Consider the following 19,683-nt stretch of genomic DNA (forward strand, 5'->3'; position numbering starts at 1 on the left):
GTATATTTTCAACAGGTTTGGTGTCAGATCAGCCAGGATGTGGACCATGGTGAGAGTGTCAGCTGTTCTGCTGGTTCTGTTCGTACATAATGCTACCGGAAACCGCACAGGTAAACTACTTCCAATGTCTAATTATTAACATTAATATTAGATGGGTGTCCTGGTTGGTATGCCTACCGTAAACAGACATATTTATTTTGTCAATGGTTGAAGTGTGTCTCTTAACATTTGTCATTTACAGTTGTTTTCTTAATGTTTTCGTATTAATATTAGTTATTACTATTAGCATACTTAAAAATGTTGTACTAGTACAGTATACTTTATCAGTACTCTCACATTGAAGAAATGCATACAAGCTCATACATACCATGTTATACCAAGCCAGAATACTTGACAGTAACCTTGACCTTTAGAGATTATCCTTCGGCCCACTTTTCATATTTTAATACAACTTTTTTTATATTCTCAAACATTTTCCTGAACACCCAAATGGTATATGTATTTGTGTGCTAGGACCCCTATAAGAGATAAACCTTTTCAAAATTATTCCAAAATCTTTTTCTAGATTTTTCATAATCTTCAAAAATGTAAGCTCACAACATGTGGCATCACTACGCACTGTGAGCTTGTAGACTGGCAATTTTTCCACATAAAATAGGGTTACATAGTAGTTAAACCGATATAAACACATTTTGTTGGGGACCCCCCGGTACCCACTCAAGGACCCCTGGGAGTTCCTGGAGCCTGGATGCTACTTTGGGACCCACTGACCTATGGGTGTCAAATGTTATCTTTATTTATCTTTATTATGAGTATTCATTCAGTCAATTCCATGTGACAACAAACTTTCTGTTTTAAAACCATTACTGTTACTGTCTATGAAAGTAGGTGTTTTCATATGAAAATCCACATTTTTTATTTAACAAAGTATCCAATATCATAACATGATACCGGACAGTTACACTAAAGGACATTTTGACACTTTAGCGTTGAATAGCTCAAATCAATAATAATTTGCCACACACTATTGCTGGATCAAAATAAGGGTAAGAGTTCAGTGATTAAATATTATATTTATACATATTTATTTTGTATGTTTGTATGCACCAAATGTGCTGCATGTGCACGTCCTGTCTTTGACACACATTAAAATGAACACAATTATCAAGACGTTTAAACGTTTATTAGAAACAGCAGAAAACTGTTTCTAATACATTTTTAAATGATTAATTTCATCTCCTACATCATTTAACAGAGTGTCCTGGGGCGGCAGCAGACATTGCATTCTTGCTGGATGGCTCAGCCAGTGTTACCCCCAGTGATTTCATCACAATGAAGACCTTTGTTAAAAGTATGATTCGCTCACTACGGGGCCTGGGACAAGATACACAGGTGGGTCTAGCAAAGTCGAGTTATAACTTAAAAAGGATAAAGAGTTTTCTTCCAAACTGGGCCATCTTCGATATGCTGCTGAAAACATGCTAATCATATAAAAAGGTTCTGCACTGTAGAGCTGCTCATATTATTATAGAATGAAATTTCACACGCACATTCCCACAAGGCCGAGGAAGAAATGCCACCCTTTTCACATTGGCCTGTTATACCGCCACCAGCAGGTCTAATTGAGCAAACCACATTTTTGGCACAAAATGCCTCAAATCATGAACGCAGTGTCCGATTGCCGTGAAAAGCCTAAGAACAAATGGCACCCTTTTCACATTGGCCTATTATAGTGCCACCAGGAGGTCACAATAACGTACCTGACCTGGCGGAGACCTGTGCTCCGAGGAGCACAAGACTCTGCTAGTTCCCATCTAGTTTCACAACATTTATCTTGTTCACATATACAGTAGGAGTGATTACAATAACCTGCCATTGGGCAGGCTAATACGCATCTACTATGGTACCATTCAGGAGGCCAATTCTTAATGTTGCCTTTATGGAATGGGTAAGAGGATATAGGTGGGCACTAGGGACATCTGGGTATCTCTGTGTAAAATTGGCTATTTTGTCCAAAATGTTAAAACATAAAATATTTGAAAAATGGTCTTAAGTAATGTAAAGTATACATGATGTGAACATGCACGGTACATCAATATCAGACTTAATTTGATCAACTTCAAAAGGACTGGATATACATGTTTTGTAGCAATTTGTAGCAATTGTAGAAATATTAGACCTTAATTGTCAAATGTTTAAGCATGTTCTAATCATGTATGCTACTTTACTGAAGAACATTTTCCAAATATATATATATTTTTTTTACATTTTGGTAAAAATAGCCAATTTAACACCGAGGTGCCCAGATGTCTCTAGTGCTCACCTATGCTGTATCCATGGAATGCACTGCTTCCTGCAGCTGCTACTGTAAATACAGTTGACCAAACGTAAGCCTATACGTACTTTCAACACCATGCTCATGCAGACATTTGCGAGACGAACTTGAAAAGGGCCCAGTTTGAGGGAGACAAATGTGAATGTCATTTAACTGATACGATGAATGATTGATGACATTTAAAATAGAACTGATCATACAGGCTTTTTTACGACTTGATTCTCAACCACTTCAATTGCTTGACTATAATTGCAGAATTCTGTATAATTCAGTGACTTCAGTGTTTTTCTATGTGTTTACAGTTCTCAGTTACCCAATACTCAGGAAGCCCCACCATCCACTATTATTTTGATACATTTTTCATCTCAGGATCTTGGGAATCTCAAATTGATCGTATCAAACAACTAGGTGGAGGGACTTCTACAGCTAGAGCAATTCGACATGTTGTGTAAGTGCCTTTATCTTGACAACATACCACAAATGTCAAACATTTTATGACAAGAGTTTGCAAGTACATTTTTTCCTCTTTTATTCCGACAGCCAAGATGTTTTTGTAGGAAATAGAGGATCGAGACCAAACGTGAACAAGTTCCTGATAGTCAACTGATGGAGCGTCTCAGGATCGAAGCGACTTACCTAATGCTGCTGCCCTAGCTGAAAAGAAGGGCATTATTCGATTTGCCATTGGGGTAAGTTGTCAGACTCACTCACCATTTTGAAAAGGGAAAGAATTAAAACCATGAATTATTTACACTGTAGTTTTTTTTTACATACCTGTAGCTAATACAACAGAGAGTACTGTCCACTGATGAAGCTGTTACCAGAGCCAGAGGGCCTTGACAACTGCAACGGTGTGTGTGTGTGTGTGTGTGTGTGTGTGTGTGTGTGTGTGTGTGTGTGTGTGTGTGTGTGTGTGTGTGTGTGTGTGTGTGTTGTGTGTGTGTGTGTGTGTGTGTGTGTGTGTGTGTGTGTGTGTGTGTGTGTGTGTGTGTGTGCGTGAGTGCGTGCGTGCGTGCGCGCGTGCGTGTGTGCATGCGTGCGTGCATCTTTCTTACTAATACTATATGGAATGCTTCTACAATGTGTTTAACAAAATAATTGTACTCTTATGTACAAGATTTAAAATAAAGACACCTTGACCTCGACCTTGATAATTAATTACCATATCTTTTGAATATACAATAAGAGTATCACTGTCAAGAGGAGCCTAGAATTATACACCAATAATAAACTATAATTTATGCTGTAACGTTGGTATCCTTAGGTTGGAAGTGCTTTTAATAATGCTGATACAAGAGCAGAGTTGGACATCATTGCTACCGATCCATCGAAGCACGTGTTTCAAGTGACCAACTTTGGAGCTCTTGATGAAATCAAGGAAACTTTAGAGGACAACATCTGTATAGGTATATTTCAAAAACCCACAAAAAGTCTGGCTTTGGAGTGTTTGTTGTTGGTTTATTTTGCATTATTATTTTGCTGTGTGTGTGTGTGTGTGTGTGTGTGTGTGTGGGGGGGGGGTCATTTGAAAATCAGCAGTGCACTGCTGTTTTGGAGTCAGTAATCAAATCCTATACTCAATGTTCAGCCTCCTTGCCTCCTACATCCTGCGTCTTCCAGCATGGCGGTGTTACGATGAAATAGGTGACCTGCCCGAAATATGTGACCATCTTGTGAACTTGACATGGCCTAAATACTGTACCACTAGGTTTAACTCTGTCAATAAACACAGCAGTGACGTACGTTCAGACATTGGCATTACTGTATGTCAAGTCCACAAGATGGTCACATATTATGTCAGGTCACCAATTTCACTGTAACATGGCCATGCAGGAGGATGGATGAGGCGAGGAGGCAGAAATTAGAGTTTTGGGATCTGGCTAATGAAGACTATGGCACCGCCTGCTTGGACCAGGCCTACCGGTGTATATCCACAAGTTTCCCAGGGAGCTTACTGGGAGAGTGTGTGAATCTGTGTAAGTCAACAATAATGTGGGAATACAACCTGAGAGAAATCAAAAAAGGTCTTATTAGTCTCCCTACTAATACTGTACCCTGACTACAAGACCTCCCTCCACACAGCTGATTCAAATTAATTGAATGACAGACAACAGGAAGTTATGCCCATAATTCACGCAAGGCCTCATGGGACTTACTCATAGGTGGACTTAAAGGGCAGCAGAGTTTTGTACATACTGTAGGTTCTTGAGAACTTTGGAGGTGGCACCGTATAGGAGGCTATTAGTGGAGTCTGGATGTGATGACGGCATGGATGAATGTGTCTGCAGCAGTTTGGGATAGTGTGGGAGGGAGGCGGGCAATGTTGCGGAGGTGGAAAAAGCTGTTTTGGACAGTTGCTCATGGTCCTCTAGTCATGTCTACGCAGACATACAGTAGCCTACAGTAGAGATATCGGCTAAATAGTTCTATTTTTGGCATTATACAGTGTCTTTCTTTATTCTAGTCATTCACATCATTCTGTAATTATAGTGGTTTGTTTGGTAGCGTTGAAGGCCTGAGTGTTGTTTTCCACTTCACAGTAACAACAACTGCAGCACCTGCAACGACTAAAACACCTACAACTACTACAACACCTGATGAAGGTAAACATGAATATGTACTGCATTATGAACCACTGTGTTCCAATGAAAATCTTTTTTTTTAATTGAACAAAGTATCCAATATCATAACATGATACTGGACAGTTACACTAAAGGACATTTTGACACTTTAGTGCTGAATAGCTCAAATCAATAATAATTTGCAACACAATATTGCTGGATAAAAATAAGGGTAAGAGTTCAGTGATTAAATATCATATTTATACATATTTATTGTCTCCGCCAGGCCGAAGGCTTGGCGAGAGAGTATGTTTTACCCCCTGTCCGTCCGTCCGTGTGTCCGTCCGTGTGTCCGTGTGTGTGTCCGTGTGTCCGTCTGTCACCAGCTAATCTCCGGCACCGTTGGCCCGGTCGCTCCGAAACTGTGCACACACACTCCCTGGAGGCCAATTCAGAACTTCTGCCCCAAATCTTTCACATGGGCCTGTTATAGCGCCACCAGGAGGCCGATTTGTGCAAAACCCATTTTTTTATATTACTCCTACAAATTGTATCCAAACGTCATGCAAATCAGTACACAGTATCACTATAGTCATGTGATCAACACGGATCTGTCCAATTTCCCATATTCTATCCTCATTGCCTAAGGTTGGCTTCCAAAGTTTGTAGGATTGGTCCGATTTGAACAAAATGCCTCAAAGTATACACACAGCTTGCGATTTCCGTGAAATTTCACACGCACATTCCCACTAAGCCGAGGAAGAAATGCCACCCTTCTCACATTGGCCTGTTATAGCGCCACCAGCAGGTCTAATTTAGCAAAACACATTTTTGGAACAAAATGCCTCAAATCATGAATGCAGTGTCAATGCAATAATAAATGATACGGTTGGCACCCTTTTCACATTGGCCTATTATAGTGCCACCAGGAGGCCAGAATAACGTACCTGACCTGGCGGAGACCTGTGTTCCGAGGAGCACTTTTTCTAGTTTTGTATGTTTTTGATGGCCTCCAGACACCAAATGTGCTGCATGTGCACATCCTGTCTTTGGCACACATTAAAATATGAACACAATTATCAAGACATGTGTAAATCATTCTTTTCTTCTCCTACATCATTTAACAGAGTGTCCTGGCGCAGCAGCAGACATTGCATTCTTGCTGGATGGCTCAGGCAGTGTTACCCCCAGTGATTTCATCACAATGAAGACCTTTGTTAAAAGTATGATTCGCTCACTACGGGGCCTGGGACAAGATACACAGGTGGGTCTAGCAAAGTCAAATTATAAATCAAAAAGGATAAAGAGTTTTCTTCCAAACTGGGCCATTTTCTCTGTTTCTGAAAACATTCTAATCAGATAAACATGTCCAGCACTGTAAAGCTGTACATACTATTATAGAACTTTAGATGTGATGTTACATTGTGTCATCAATGATGGGATAACCATCCATCTTATCTGAAAAACAAAAACAAAAAAAACATTATTGACTTGAGTTGACTTTGATCTTGATTGTAACTTACCTTTTTTAACCAGTTAATCATCTTAGGGCAGACTACTGCTTATTCTCATCTAGTTTCACAACATTTTTTTGGTTGTATTATTTTGTTCACATATACAGTAGGAGTGATTACAATAACCTGCCATGGGCACGCTAATACGCATTTACTATGGTACGATTCTGGAGGCCAATTCTTAATGTTTCCTCTATGGAATGGGTAACAGGATAGGTGGGCATCTGGGACATCTGGGTACCTCGGTGTAAAATTGGCTATTTTGTCCAAAATGTTATACAATATAATATTTGAAAAATGCTCTTAAGTAATGTAAAGTATGCATGATGTGAACATGCACGGTACATCAATATCAGACTTAATTTTATCCTTCAACTTCAAAATGACTGGATATACACGTTTTGTCGCAATAAGTAGAAATTGTGAAAATATTATACCTTAATTGTGAAATGTTTAAGCATGTTCTAATCATGTAAACTTTACTTTACTTAAGAACATTTTCCAAATATTTAATTATTTTACATAACACTGAGGTGCACAGATGTCCCTACCTATCCTGTATCCATGGAATGCACTGCTTGATGCAGCTGCTACTGTAAATACAGTTGACCAAACGTAGGCCTACAATCCGTACTTTCAACACCATGCTCATGCAGACGTTTGCTAGATGAACTTGAAAAGGCCCAGTTTGAGGGAGAAAAATGGGAATGTCATTTAACTGAAACGATGAATGATTGATGACATTTAAAATACATTACATTACAGTCATTTAGCAGACACTTTTATCCAAAGCGACTTACAATAAGTGCATTCAACATAGGTAGGGAACGAAACTACTAATCACCAGAAGTCTTAAAGGGATATTTCACTTTCAAATAAAATAAACATTAAAAAAATATATTTTAAAAAAATGAAAGAAGTTATGGCAAAATCACGGCCCCCTCACACATTAGTAGGACACTCTAATGCGTGAGGGGGCCGTGATTTTTCCATTACTTTTTTCATTTATTTTTAATATATTTTTAAAATGTTTATTTTATTTGAAAGTGGAGTATCCCTTTAAGTGCATTCTCTTCTAAAACAAGCAACTAAGAGTATACCTAGTGCTAAGGTAAAAGTGCAATATATCAGCTACCTACTTTCTTAAACAGATGAGACAAATAGGAAAATCAAATAAGTAAGAGCTATCGAATAAACAAGATCCAATAAAACAATAAAACAAGAGCTCGGACAACTAGTTAACAACAAGTAGGCAAGGCGAAGAGGAAGGGTAGTGTTTCCTGAAGAGGTGGGTTTTCAGCCTGCGTCGAAAGATGGGCAGTGACTCTGCTGTCCTGACATCAGTGGGGAGTTCATTCCACCACTGTGGAAAATAGAACTGATTATACAGGCTTTTTTGCAGAATTCTGTATAATTGAGTGACTTCAGTGTGTTTCTATGTGTTTACAGTTCTCAGTTGCCCAATACGCAGGAACCCCCACCATCCACTATTATTTTGATAATTTTGCCACCTCAGGATCTTGGGAAACTCAAATTGATCGTATCAGTCAACTAGGTGGAGGGACTGATACAGCTAAAGCAATTCGACATGTTGTGTAAGTGCCTTTATCTTGACAACATACCACAAATGTGAAACATTTAGAGTTTGAAAGTACAGTTTTTTTTTCTCTTTTATTCCGACAGCCAGGATGTTTTTCTAGGAAATAGAGGATCGAGACCATACGTGAACAAGTTCCTGGTAGTAATTTGTGATGGAGCGTCTCAGGATAGAAACGATTTACCTAATGCTGCTGCCCTAGCTGCAAGGGAGGGCATTATTCGATTTGCCATTGGGGTAAGTTGTCAGACTCACTCATCATTTTGAAAAAGTGAAACAGACCATGCTGGAAGTGGAGCTTCTGAAAACCATAAATTAATGAAAACCATAAATTAATTATACTGTAGTTGTTTTTGACATACCTGTAGCTAATACAACAGAGAGTACTGTCCACTGATGAAGCTGTTGGCAGAGCCAGAGGGCCTTGACAACTGCAACTGCATGGTCAACTGTGTGTGTGTGCGTGTGCGTGTGCGTGTGCGTGCGTGCGTGCGCGTGCATGTTTCTTACTAATACTATATTTAATGCTGCTACAATGTGTCTAACAAAATAATTGTACTCTTATGTACAAGATTTAAAATAAAGACTAAAGATAATTACCATATCTTTTGAATATACAATAAGAGTATCACTGTCAAGAGGAGCCTAGAATTATACACCAATAATAAACTATAATTTATGCTGTATCTTGGTATCCTTAGGTTGGAAGTGCTTTTAATAATGCTGATACAAGAGCAGAGTTGGACACCATTGCTACCGATCCATCGAAGCACGTGTTTCAAGTGACCAACTTTGGAGCTCTTGATGAAATCAAGGAAACTTTGGAGAACAACATCTGTATAGGTATATTTAAAAAACCCACAAAAAGTCTGGCTTTAGAGTGTTTGTTGTTGGTTTATTTTGCATTATTATTTTGCAGTGTGTGTGTGTGTGTGTGTGTGTGTGTGTGGGGGGGGGGGGTCATTTGAAAATCAGCAGTGTACTGCTGTTTTGGAGTCAGTAGTCAAATCCTATACTCAATGTTCTGCCTCCTTGCCTCCTACGTCCTGGGTCCCCCAGCATGGCGGTGTTACGGTGAAATTGGTGACCTGCCGAAATATGTGACCATCTCGTGAACCTCACATGGCCTAAATACCAATACGTTTAACTCTGTTAATAAACACAGCAGTGATGTACGTTCAGAGATTGACATTACTGTATGTCCACAAGATGGTAACATATTATGTCAGGTCACCAATTTCACTGTAACATGGCCATGATGGAGGATGGAGGTGGCGAGGAGGCAGAAATGAGAGTTTTGGGATCTGACTAATGAAGACTATGGCACCGCCTGCTTGGACCAGGCCTACAGGTGTATATCCCCAAGTTTCCCAGGGAGCTTACTGGGGTAATGAGAGTGCGTGAATCTGTGTAAGTCAACAATAATGTGGGAATACAACCTGACAGAAATCTAAAAGGCTCATATTAGTCTCCCTACTTTACCCTGCCTACTAGATCTCCCTCCACACAGCTGATTCAAATTAATTGAATGACTGACAAAAGGAAATGATGCCCATAACTCACACAAGGCCTCATGGGACATTGGAAACTCCTAGGTGGACTTACAGGGCAGCAGAGCTTTGCACATACTGTAGGTTCTTGAGAACTTTGGGATAGGGAAATAGGGATGAAGTGGTTAATGTTTGTTTTGTAATAATACTCCAAATCTACAAAGTAACTAGTAACTAAAGTTTTCAAATAATTGTAGTGGAGTAAAAAGTAGAATATTTGTCTCTGAGATGTAGTGGAGTATAAGTAAAAGTACTGAAAACTGGAAATACTCCGGTAAAGTAAAAAATCCTCAAAATTGTTGTTAAGTACAGTACTTGAGTACATGTACTTAGTTACTTTCCACCACTGAATGTTGCGGAAGTGGGGGAAAAAAAATCTGTTTTGGACAGCTGCTCATGGTCCTCTAGTGTCTACGTAGACATACAGTAGAGACATCTGCTAAATAGTTCTATTTTTGGCATTAGACAGTGTCTTTCTTTATTCTATAGTCATTCACATCATACTGTAATTATAGTGGTTTGTTTGTTAGCGTTGAAGTTCTGAGTGTTATTTTCCACTTTACAGTAACTGCAGCACCAACGACTACAACACCTAGAACGACCACACCACCCAATGAAGGTAAACATGAATATATACTGCATTATGAACCATGTGTTCCTATGGCTAGTGATTTTTATTTATTTAATTGCATTAAGTCCTGTACTCGTAAATGTACTTTTACCGTACCACATTTACCTTAGAATAAAACATTTAAAATAAAGCTGTAATACACAGTAGGGTATACATTTGATAGCTTTTAGATTCATACATTTAATCATTTAGAATTATACATTTAGCTAAAATGTAGTAGAATTATTACATTAGTTACTTTAGTTTAAAAAAGTATTGCATATGGGTTTATGTGTATTATAAACAATAATAATAATTAGCAAAAATATGCTTGTGTATTTTTGAATCATTACTTCTTTTGAATTGAATTATACATATTAGGCCCATTCTATTTTAGTATTTCACTTTGAAATTTCAATTTACAAAAAAAAGTCTGCCCAGTCTGCTCTGTTTCATGTCTTTGACCCATTACCTTCCTACTGTATATTTCTCTCTTTAATCCATCACCCTCCAGATCCTGAACTCATTTGTGGTCAGAGTCAAATCCAAATTGGCCTGCATCTATTCAGACTGCAATCCTCTGGTTTGAATGGAACCTCTGGTCACCTGGCCGACCCGCGGTGCTCATCTTTCACAGAGCGTGATGGAACAGTGTGGTACCAAGTGGAACGTCAGGCTGACACCTGTGGAAACATATTGACGGTGAGGATTTGTCTGATAACTTGTTGTTGTTGTTGTTACATGATTGTCTTTGTTTGCTGTGAAGCATATTTTTCTCACAAAAAAAGGTCTTGTCTTGTCCTCTTCTCCTGTGGTTTGTTATGTGTCTAGTTATACTGTAGTTAAGGTGGCTATACCACATGATGATGTTGGCCACAATACATTACATATTTGGAAACCAAACACATTATGTGGTTGGTCAGAGATTATGAACAGGAGTCACACAATGCATGCAATGCGTTTTTAGTCTTGTTATTAGCAAGGCTGTAATGATGGCAATGTCATAGAACTGGAACTCTCTTTGCAGCCAAGGAGTCACCTCTTTCTGTCTTTTTGATAGAATGCAGATACTAGCACACTTTAGCATTAGTACTCTGTGAATGACCCCAAGTTCCACCCTTAAAAGGATAGTTCACCCCAAACAAATATTTTTTTCTATCGATTAGTCACGCCATGGAGACCTGAATTCATGGATCTTTTTTCTAAGCCAATAAATTGATGACCAGCGGACCGGTAGGCAGCGGTTCCGGTAGGAGACACAAAGGAGACTCTTTGCGTCTCCTACCGGAACCGCTGCCGGTCATCAAATTATTGGCTTAGGAATGCGACAAAAACAAAAAAATATCCATGAATTCAAATCCATGAATTCAAGTCTCCATGTTTCTAATCGATAAAAAAAACTAGAAAAAGTGCTCCTCGGAGCGCAGGTCTCCGCCAAGTCAGGTAGGTTATTGTGGCCTCCTGGTGGCGCTATAATAGGCCAATGTGAAAAGGGTGGCATTTCTTCCTCGGCCTAGTGGGAATGTGCGTGCATTCATGATTTGAGGCATTTTGTTGCAAAAATAGTTTTTTGCTAAATTAGACCTGCTGGTGGCTCTATAACAGGGCAATGTGAAAAGGGTGACATTTCTTCCTCGGCCTAGTGGGAATGTGCATGCAAATTTTCAAGGAAATCTCACACTGCGTTCATGATTTGAGACATTTCCTGAAAACTTTGGAAGCCAACCTTAGCCAATCAGGATGGAATATGAAATATCGGACAGATCCTTCTTGATCACATGACTATAGAGATACTGTGTACCGCGTGTGATGTTTGGATGAAATCTGTAGTAGTAATATACAAATCGGCCTCCTGGTGGTGCTATAACAGGCTCATGTGAAACATTTCGGGCAGAGGTTCTGAATTGACATCCAGGGAGTGTGTGTGCAAAGTTTCGCAGCGAGTGGGCCAACGGTGCCGGAGATTAGCTGGTCACAGTCAGAAGGACGGACACACGGACACACAGACGGACAGGGGGTAAAACATAATCTCTCGCCATGCCTTTCGGCCTGGCGGAGACAAAAAAGTCATTTTGGGGGTGAACTATCCCTTAAAGCCTAAATGTTAACATTGCACACAAGATAGTATCTTTTACCATAATAAGCAGACAAATCAGGAAAAACCCTACTGATGATGGTGTATTTCCTTCAGCGCCAACCTTAGTCCATGACAAGTTACCTCAAGAACTGCTACCTATATGGTATTAAAACTATGGAATGCTAGTGTGGCTTTTAGATTCGACATATCATTGTATTACCTTCTAATGTATGTCTTGATATATTTACTGTTTAATTATGTGTTGTATACTGATACTTTGTTTCCAGCTGACTAGATGATTCACTGAACTGACCATTCAGTTAACCTCTGTCTTTCAGACCAACAACACCCATGCCATCTACTCCAACAATGTATTTATCTACAAATCTCCTCCTGATTTCTCTCTTCCTGTGAGTTTTCCCTTCTCCTGTGTCTATCCTCTGGACACAGAGAGCAGCCTAGATGTGGCTATCAGACCAAACCTTGAGTAAGTAACCTATTTTCGCTATTGGCACGCAGTCGCTATTGGCACGCACACATGCACACACGCGCACACACTGTTACGATCCTTAGTCTAGGGAATGAAAGGACCGTGACATCAGGTTGGCAAGTGAAATGTAGTTTTATTGGTTTTGACCCTCATTTGATTATTGACAGAAAGTGACAAATATCGGATATACAAATGGGTGGATTAACTTAAATTATACAAACTTTATAAATGGACCCCAGTGCAGAAAATCAACAAACAAATATAAGCAGCTTCCCTATTCTTTTAAACCCCTATCTAACCTAATCTCTATCAAATCAAAATTACATCAAATCCCTAATCTAAACTAACTTCCCTAATCTAACCTGAAGCAAAACAAGACTGATACAAAAAGCGGGCACTGGTGGTCCAACATAAAGTTCACAACAAAGTTGTGTGCATGATACTCTTAACACTTATCTTTGACTCGATGCTACTTTAGCAAGCTCAACTCAAAACAGGGTGCAGCTGACAGGATAATACATGATACAGAGGGGTACCAAACCTTTAGTCCCCAGAGTATTGACTTTTGATACATTCATTAGGACTCAAGCAGGGTAAGGCATGATACAGAGGGGGTACCAACTTTTAGTCCCCAGAGTATTGACTTTTGATACAATGGACAGCATGCAGCAGCACTGATAGCTACCACACACTGCCAAAGCACACAGGTGCTTCCAGCTCTTAAGTAGGGGAGGAAGGCGTCCTCTGATTGGTCCATCTCCTGATTGAAAGTCTCCTCCCAGCCAGGTCTTCTCCCATGCAGATCCTAAGCTGAATGGACTACCAAATAACCTTGCAATAAATATTATAATGAAATGAAAAAGAACCCTCACATGTAACACACACACACACACACACACACACACACACACACACACACACACACACACACACACACACACACACACACACACACACACACACACACACACACACACACACACACACCAAAATGTGCAGAATTGTCTAACATCAAACAAAAGTGTCGATGTGTGTTTTAAATGTCCATTCTGTATTAGTTCATCATTGTTGTAATGTCCTCTAGTTGCTGCTACACAAGAAGAGACTAGTCTATTACGGGCGGCCATACCTGAATGGCTATAGAGAGCCCGCCTAGGAAGTACAAGGTCCAAGGTTCAATTCCTAACCTCGGCCATGTGTTGAAGTGTCCCTGAACAAGACACTTAACCCTCAACTGTTAGACAGATGTTGTTTGAACCTTTAATTGTTTTCTTAACAGGCTTGAAGGTGCCATGATAGGTGTGGGTTTATCAACCAACGTCTCCATGTCCTTGTTCCAAAACTCCAACTACACAGAGCCTTACCCAGCAGGCCCAGTCACCCTGCCAGTGGGCTCTGCCCTGCATGTAGGAGTATCTGTAGGGGAAACAGATCCAAGGTTTGCGGTCGTCCTGGACGACTGCTACGCCACTCACTCCTCCAGCCCTGATGACCTCATGAGACACTTCCTCATTCAAAACAAGTATGTTTCATTCTTCAGCCTCAGCAGATGGCTTGTGTCACAATAAACAAACAATGAAAGAGAGCGTTGGGTGGGAGTGGGATATGGGGTTGTGATAGCAACTATAATGTGAAGTCTTAGTCCAGAGTCTTTGTATGAATGTAAAATCCTTATGAAAAGAGAAGAATGTTTGATGCAACAGTGATGTCGCATGAGTCTACAATAGCGTAGCATTTATAATGTGAAAACTGTTTATTATAAGTTCAGTGTCTTAGTATGAATTTAAAATCATTTAACTAAAAAGAAAAGACTGACGGATGAGCCTACAACGTGACCCTTCTTTTCTCCAGGTGTTCTATCAACCGTCGTCAGGTGAAAGTGGATGAGAGCGGCTCTTCCCTCCAGGCTCGTTTCTCTGCCCTGCTCTTCCTGTTCCATGGAGACTACAGAGATATCTACATTCACTGCAGCCTCCACCTGTGTGACCAGAGAGCCTCCTCATGTTCTCCTGTAAGTTTCACACTTTCTTTCCACACTCTGCTGTTTCACACCAGACAGTTAAGTCAGTAGCAAACTGTGTGCTTACTGCTATTCCTTCACCATTCACAGGTTTACTCAGGGAGGCGTCGTCGCTCCGTTTCCACACCTGTACCGTTCAAACCCATCACCATTGGACCAATCACCTGTGAGTATCAATAACAACAATAAGAAAGACTGTATTTTATGAAATACAAGGATCTGAAGTGCTGACATCTCAATAATGTTAAAGTGGATTACATTAGTTTTTTGTGTTTTTCTCTTTGCTTTGGATCTTCAGGGGACAAGCTAGTGGAGTGAACAGCGGACATCGATAACTGACTCCAATATATTACATTTTCTAATCGTATGATTTTTATTTGGTGCGTAGGTTTCATAAATATGCTATGCTATGATTAATCTAATCTAACTAATCATTAACCATTTTTATATTTCTCTCTTCTGAAAAAATAAACAAATGTAATCAATAATATGGTAAATAAATGATGATTTGAGCATTAAATGGCAAATCTGTGTCTGCTTCTTCAAGGTTCAAGTCCCAAATAAATCATTATTTAGTAAATATTGAAATATGTAAATGATCAATGATGAAGTATATTCATACAAAAATAGAATATATTTAGCCTCAATGCTTTTAAAAGTGCTTTAAAAATGTAAGAAAACACACTGATCAATGAAGGTTTTTCATATCCTTCTTGACATAAAAATGTGATGTCAAGCAGGATATGAAAAACACGGAAATTAGTTATGACACAAATTTTATGTGTGTCATAACTAATTTAACTCAATAATGAAAAAACAAGGTGATACTGACAAGCACTTCTATTCAAACATCAACTATACAGTACATGAATCCTCCCTGTGTACACAACAGTAGATTATTCCCAATACACACAATTATTAAACATAATATATCCTTCTCAGTAGGATGAACATCCAATGATTGGGCCATAATATACAGTACAATACCACAAATTATTTAACATTATCCAATCAAAGACCACTCACCTTTATCTTGATCAACCAATGAAATATCACAATCCTTCTGATCTCGTTGGTTTAGGAGTTTTTCAGAGTGAATTCTTGCACAGGTGTCTGTGGACCAAGGGTGATGTAATCTTTTATTTAGTCTTTGCTTAGATTATTATTATTGCCAGCTTGCTTTGATTCTAAGTTGTGTTGTTTTTGTTGTTGTTGCTGCTGTCTTTTGTTCAGAGCCAACAACAGAGGTGCAGATAGTAACGATTACTTACTCTCATTCACTCATTGTGTGGCAAAACTGTCTCAAAGTCATACTTTAAGCTCATAAACAAATGCAAAAAACAAGGTGAATTAATTATTTCAATGTTCTGGTAAAGCCCATCCATATCCTACCTCTAGCATAGCTGCCTTCGTCTTGGATTGTTACACCAATACTAGTAACCTACCAAGTTTGATTTGATTTGGACATATTTTACATAATCGTCTCTGTCGGGTGGAAACCTCATATGTCCCAAACTGTTCCTGTTCAGGATTCAAATTCAAAGCAGCAAAAGTAGCAGATCTACAAGCTCAAAACGCATGTATGTGTGTGCATGCGTGGGGCTACACTCTATTTTACATCTCACATTTTGTATGTTGCCAGGAAGCAGATTATGTCTTGCTTTGTAAATTATTTGTGCCGTTTTAAAATCCACCAAATCGAAAAAACGTTCATTTGTGTGATCATGATATACCACGTTAAAAGCATTAAGAATATTCAATAACCTATTTGTATAAAGCCCATGAGAGAAAGAAAAATAGAGCCCACCGAAATGACAGAAATAAAAATAAATAAATAAAAAGGCCATGAGGAATAGGCCTACATAGACAGAAGTGTTTCCACCCACCATGTCACAACTAGCAACCTTCATCAACAACAACAACAACAACAACAACAACAACAACAACAACAACAACAACAACAACAACACAACAACAGACACACTGTAGTTCCACATCATTATTCAACAAGACTCTGCCTCCTTCCTGACCTCATCACTGTCGTGTCAATAATCAAGGTAATGCACACCCTCTGGTGTAATATTGCTTTATTAATTAATACAAAAATCATTAAGAAATTAAGGAAATATGTTCTTAACTTACTTCTCTAACTTACGCTGCTGGACAGACAGACAGACAGACAGACAGACAGACAGACAGACAGACAGACAGACAGACAGACAGACAGACAGACAGACAGACAGAAGACAGAAGACAGACAGACAGACAGACAGACAGACAGACAGACAGACAGCTCATGTCCTGTATCAGGTTGAACATCAGCTTACTGGCTTTTCAGTTTCCCCCAAAATATAGCTTTATGTGCTGTGGTTAACATTTAGATACATTAGACAACATGATTTTACTGTATATTAACACTACAGACAGTTGTGAAATACAGTATATTATAGTGTTTTTATACTTTAAAATACTTTGTATCAGTGAAAGACACCTGTTCAAATCAATGTGTGTAACTATAATGCCCATTTGAACCTATTTGTATATATATATATATATTTGTTTGTGTTAGCCTACATTTAACTGCTGCACAATGTATTGCAAACTTTGATCCATTATCACTGTGTCCACATAATAAACACTCTTGTGTACATATTTGATCCATTATAAATGTCTGTACTCTCTTTTGTACATAACTTTGAATCATTATAAATGTATGTACAATCTTTGTACATAACTTTGCTGTTACTGTAGTTTGTCTGCCTCTTGCATTTGTGAGGTATAATTGGTTGTACAGTATAGTGGCACTCAGTGGTTACTTTCAGGCATGACGCTATCACACTCAGGGATGAAAGATAGGACCCAAAACACAGAAGAAGAAAAAATAAATTGTAAAACTGAAAACTCTTTACTGAAGAAAAACTAAGTTACACCTCAAAGGACTAATGCCAAGCTCAGAAATACTCTAATAATAATCCAACATCAACATGACTGAGCACACTTTAAATACTCTGGCTGTCTCATTAACTCGGACACACACAGCTGGGTGCCCAGCTAGGTGGAACCAGTCTCTCAATCAAGGCCAGGCAGAGAGGGGAGGGGCCGAGAGGGGAGAGGTCGAGCAAAACCAGGGCAAGAGAGAGAGAGAGAGAGAGAGAGAGAGAGAGAGAGAGAGAGAGAGAGAGAGAGAGAGAGAGAGAGAGAGAGAGAGAGAGAGAGAGAGAGAGAGAGAGAGAGAGAGAGAGAGAGAGAGAGAGAGATTATATTTTATTTGGCAATTAATTGATGGTGTATGCATGTTTAAAAAACAACAATAAAAACATAACATAAATGAGTGTCTCTACTAGTGGTTATGAAGATAGAAGTACATCAACTATCCACTACATTGTTCTAGAGCCACAGTGCAACGTCATGTCATGGATACCACAGCCAGTAGACACAACAACATCTGCAGTATTCGTTTATTAAGTTTAACTATAAAATGTTCATGAGGAATGATTCATACATCATTACAAGGTGTTACATTAACACAGGATTTTGCTGTGTGAGAGTTTTCAGTCAGAACTAGCTTATCTCTTCCTGTTATTGGACTGTTTATCACCACTTCACATGTTCACAGACACCAGGTTTTGTTTGAATACAGTATTTGAATTGCATTAGCCTACAGGGAGATTATTCTGGTAAAGAACGTTTGTAAAGGACATTCTCCATTCCAGCACAGCCTGTGTCTGAAACACATTCATTGCAAATGTGTTTTAATAGTCAATAAATGTGTACCAAGCAATAGAGAACAACAAGGAAGTTGGCACTGTGTAAGAAAGAAGAGTTTGGCCTCAAGGGCCACATTTACGAGATCAGCCCAATGTTCCTAATGAATAAATAAATCATGATTAGAAGAGTCCAATCACTCAAATTAAGAGAGCTTTGCAGGGCTCAATGTGTTTACCAGATACAAGACATACGTACATAATATGCACAACAGGACAGTTCATCCACATTGTTCAAATTACCCTTTTTTTAATTTAATGTAATTAAAATTTTTTTTAAAGCTGATAATAAATATACTAACAGAGGTTTAACACAGGTTTGGACTAAACAAACCTCTTAATGAGCTCAAGTGTTTGGCTTGTCGGAGGGAAACACTAGCCTTACATCGACTCTGATACCATCAGTAGAAGCAGGGTAAAGGCAGACATTTAAATAAAGCTACAATCCGCAGGTGTTAAGCCGCTATCAACAGTGAGAGGTAATTGCACCAACAATAAAGATGGTGCAACAATGTCTGAACTACAATAAAGATGGTGCAACAATGTCTTAACTACAATAAAGATGGTTTAACAATGTCTGAACTACAATAAAGATGGTGCAACAATGTCTGAACTACAATAAAGATGGTGCAACAATGTCTGAACTACAATACAGATGGTGCAACAATGTCTGAACTAAAGATGGTGCCACATAGGGATCAGATACAGGCTTTATGAAAAACATTCAAAGAACCTATCACAGATCTGCAGCTACTCAATATGTAGTGTATATATAAACAATATGTAGTTGTGATATATGTATATATCGCAATATATCGCAATATATCGCAATATATCGCAATATATCCCAATATCGTGATACGACCCAAGTATCGTGATGCGTATCGCAATATAATCGTATCGTGACCCAAGTATCGTGATACGTATCGTATCGTGAGATTGTTGCCAATACCCATCCCTAGTGCCACATCTACCGCCCTATTCTCCAGCACTTTCCCCCCCCTCTAAACCACGTTAAATCCGGATAATGGAGCTGCGCCGCCCCAATAGGTTATTCTAGCACCTGCTCTACCCGTCACCATTATGCCGACGCCGTTATTTGCGCGTGGAGGTGTGCCCGTGGGCGGGTTGTTGCTATATCCCCCACATTGCCATTCTACAGACA

General features: G+C 39.1%; 1 protein-coding gene across 1 annotated transcript; it reads left to right on the top strand.

Moving 5' to 3' along the window:
• Positions 1-37: 37 nt before the first annotated feature.
• On the top strand, positions 38-15,072 carry LOC308083440 (uncharacterized protein; the record flags this gene model as incomplete). The annotated part of the gene is made up of 11 exons (XM_080425754.1): positions 38-110; positions 1,256-1,392; positions 3,600-3,741; positions 6,024-6,160; positions 8,709-8,850; positions 10,123-10,176; positions 10,682-10,869; positions 12,583-12,731; positions 14,014-14,256; positions 14,586-14,797; positions 15,053-15,072. The coding sequence occupies 11 exons, from the start codon at positions 38-40 to the stop codon at positions 15,070-15,072; spliced, it is 1,497 nt and encodes a 498-aa protein (XP_080281880.1).
• Between the last annotated feature and the right edge of the window lie 4,611 nt (positions 15,073-19,683).

This window comes from Gymnoscopelus braueri, assembly GCF_963280865.1.
Source record: "Gymnoscopelus braueri genome assembly, chromosome: 4".
NCBI lineage: Eukaryota > Metazoa > Chordata > Actinopteri > Myctophiformes > Myctophidae > Gymnoscopelus > Gymnoscopelus braueri.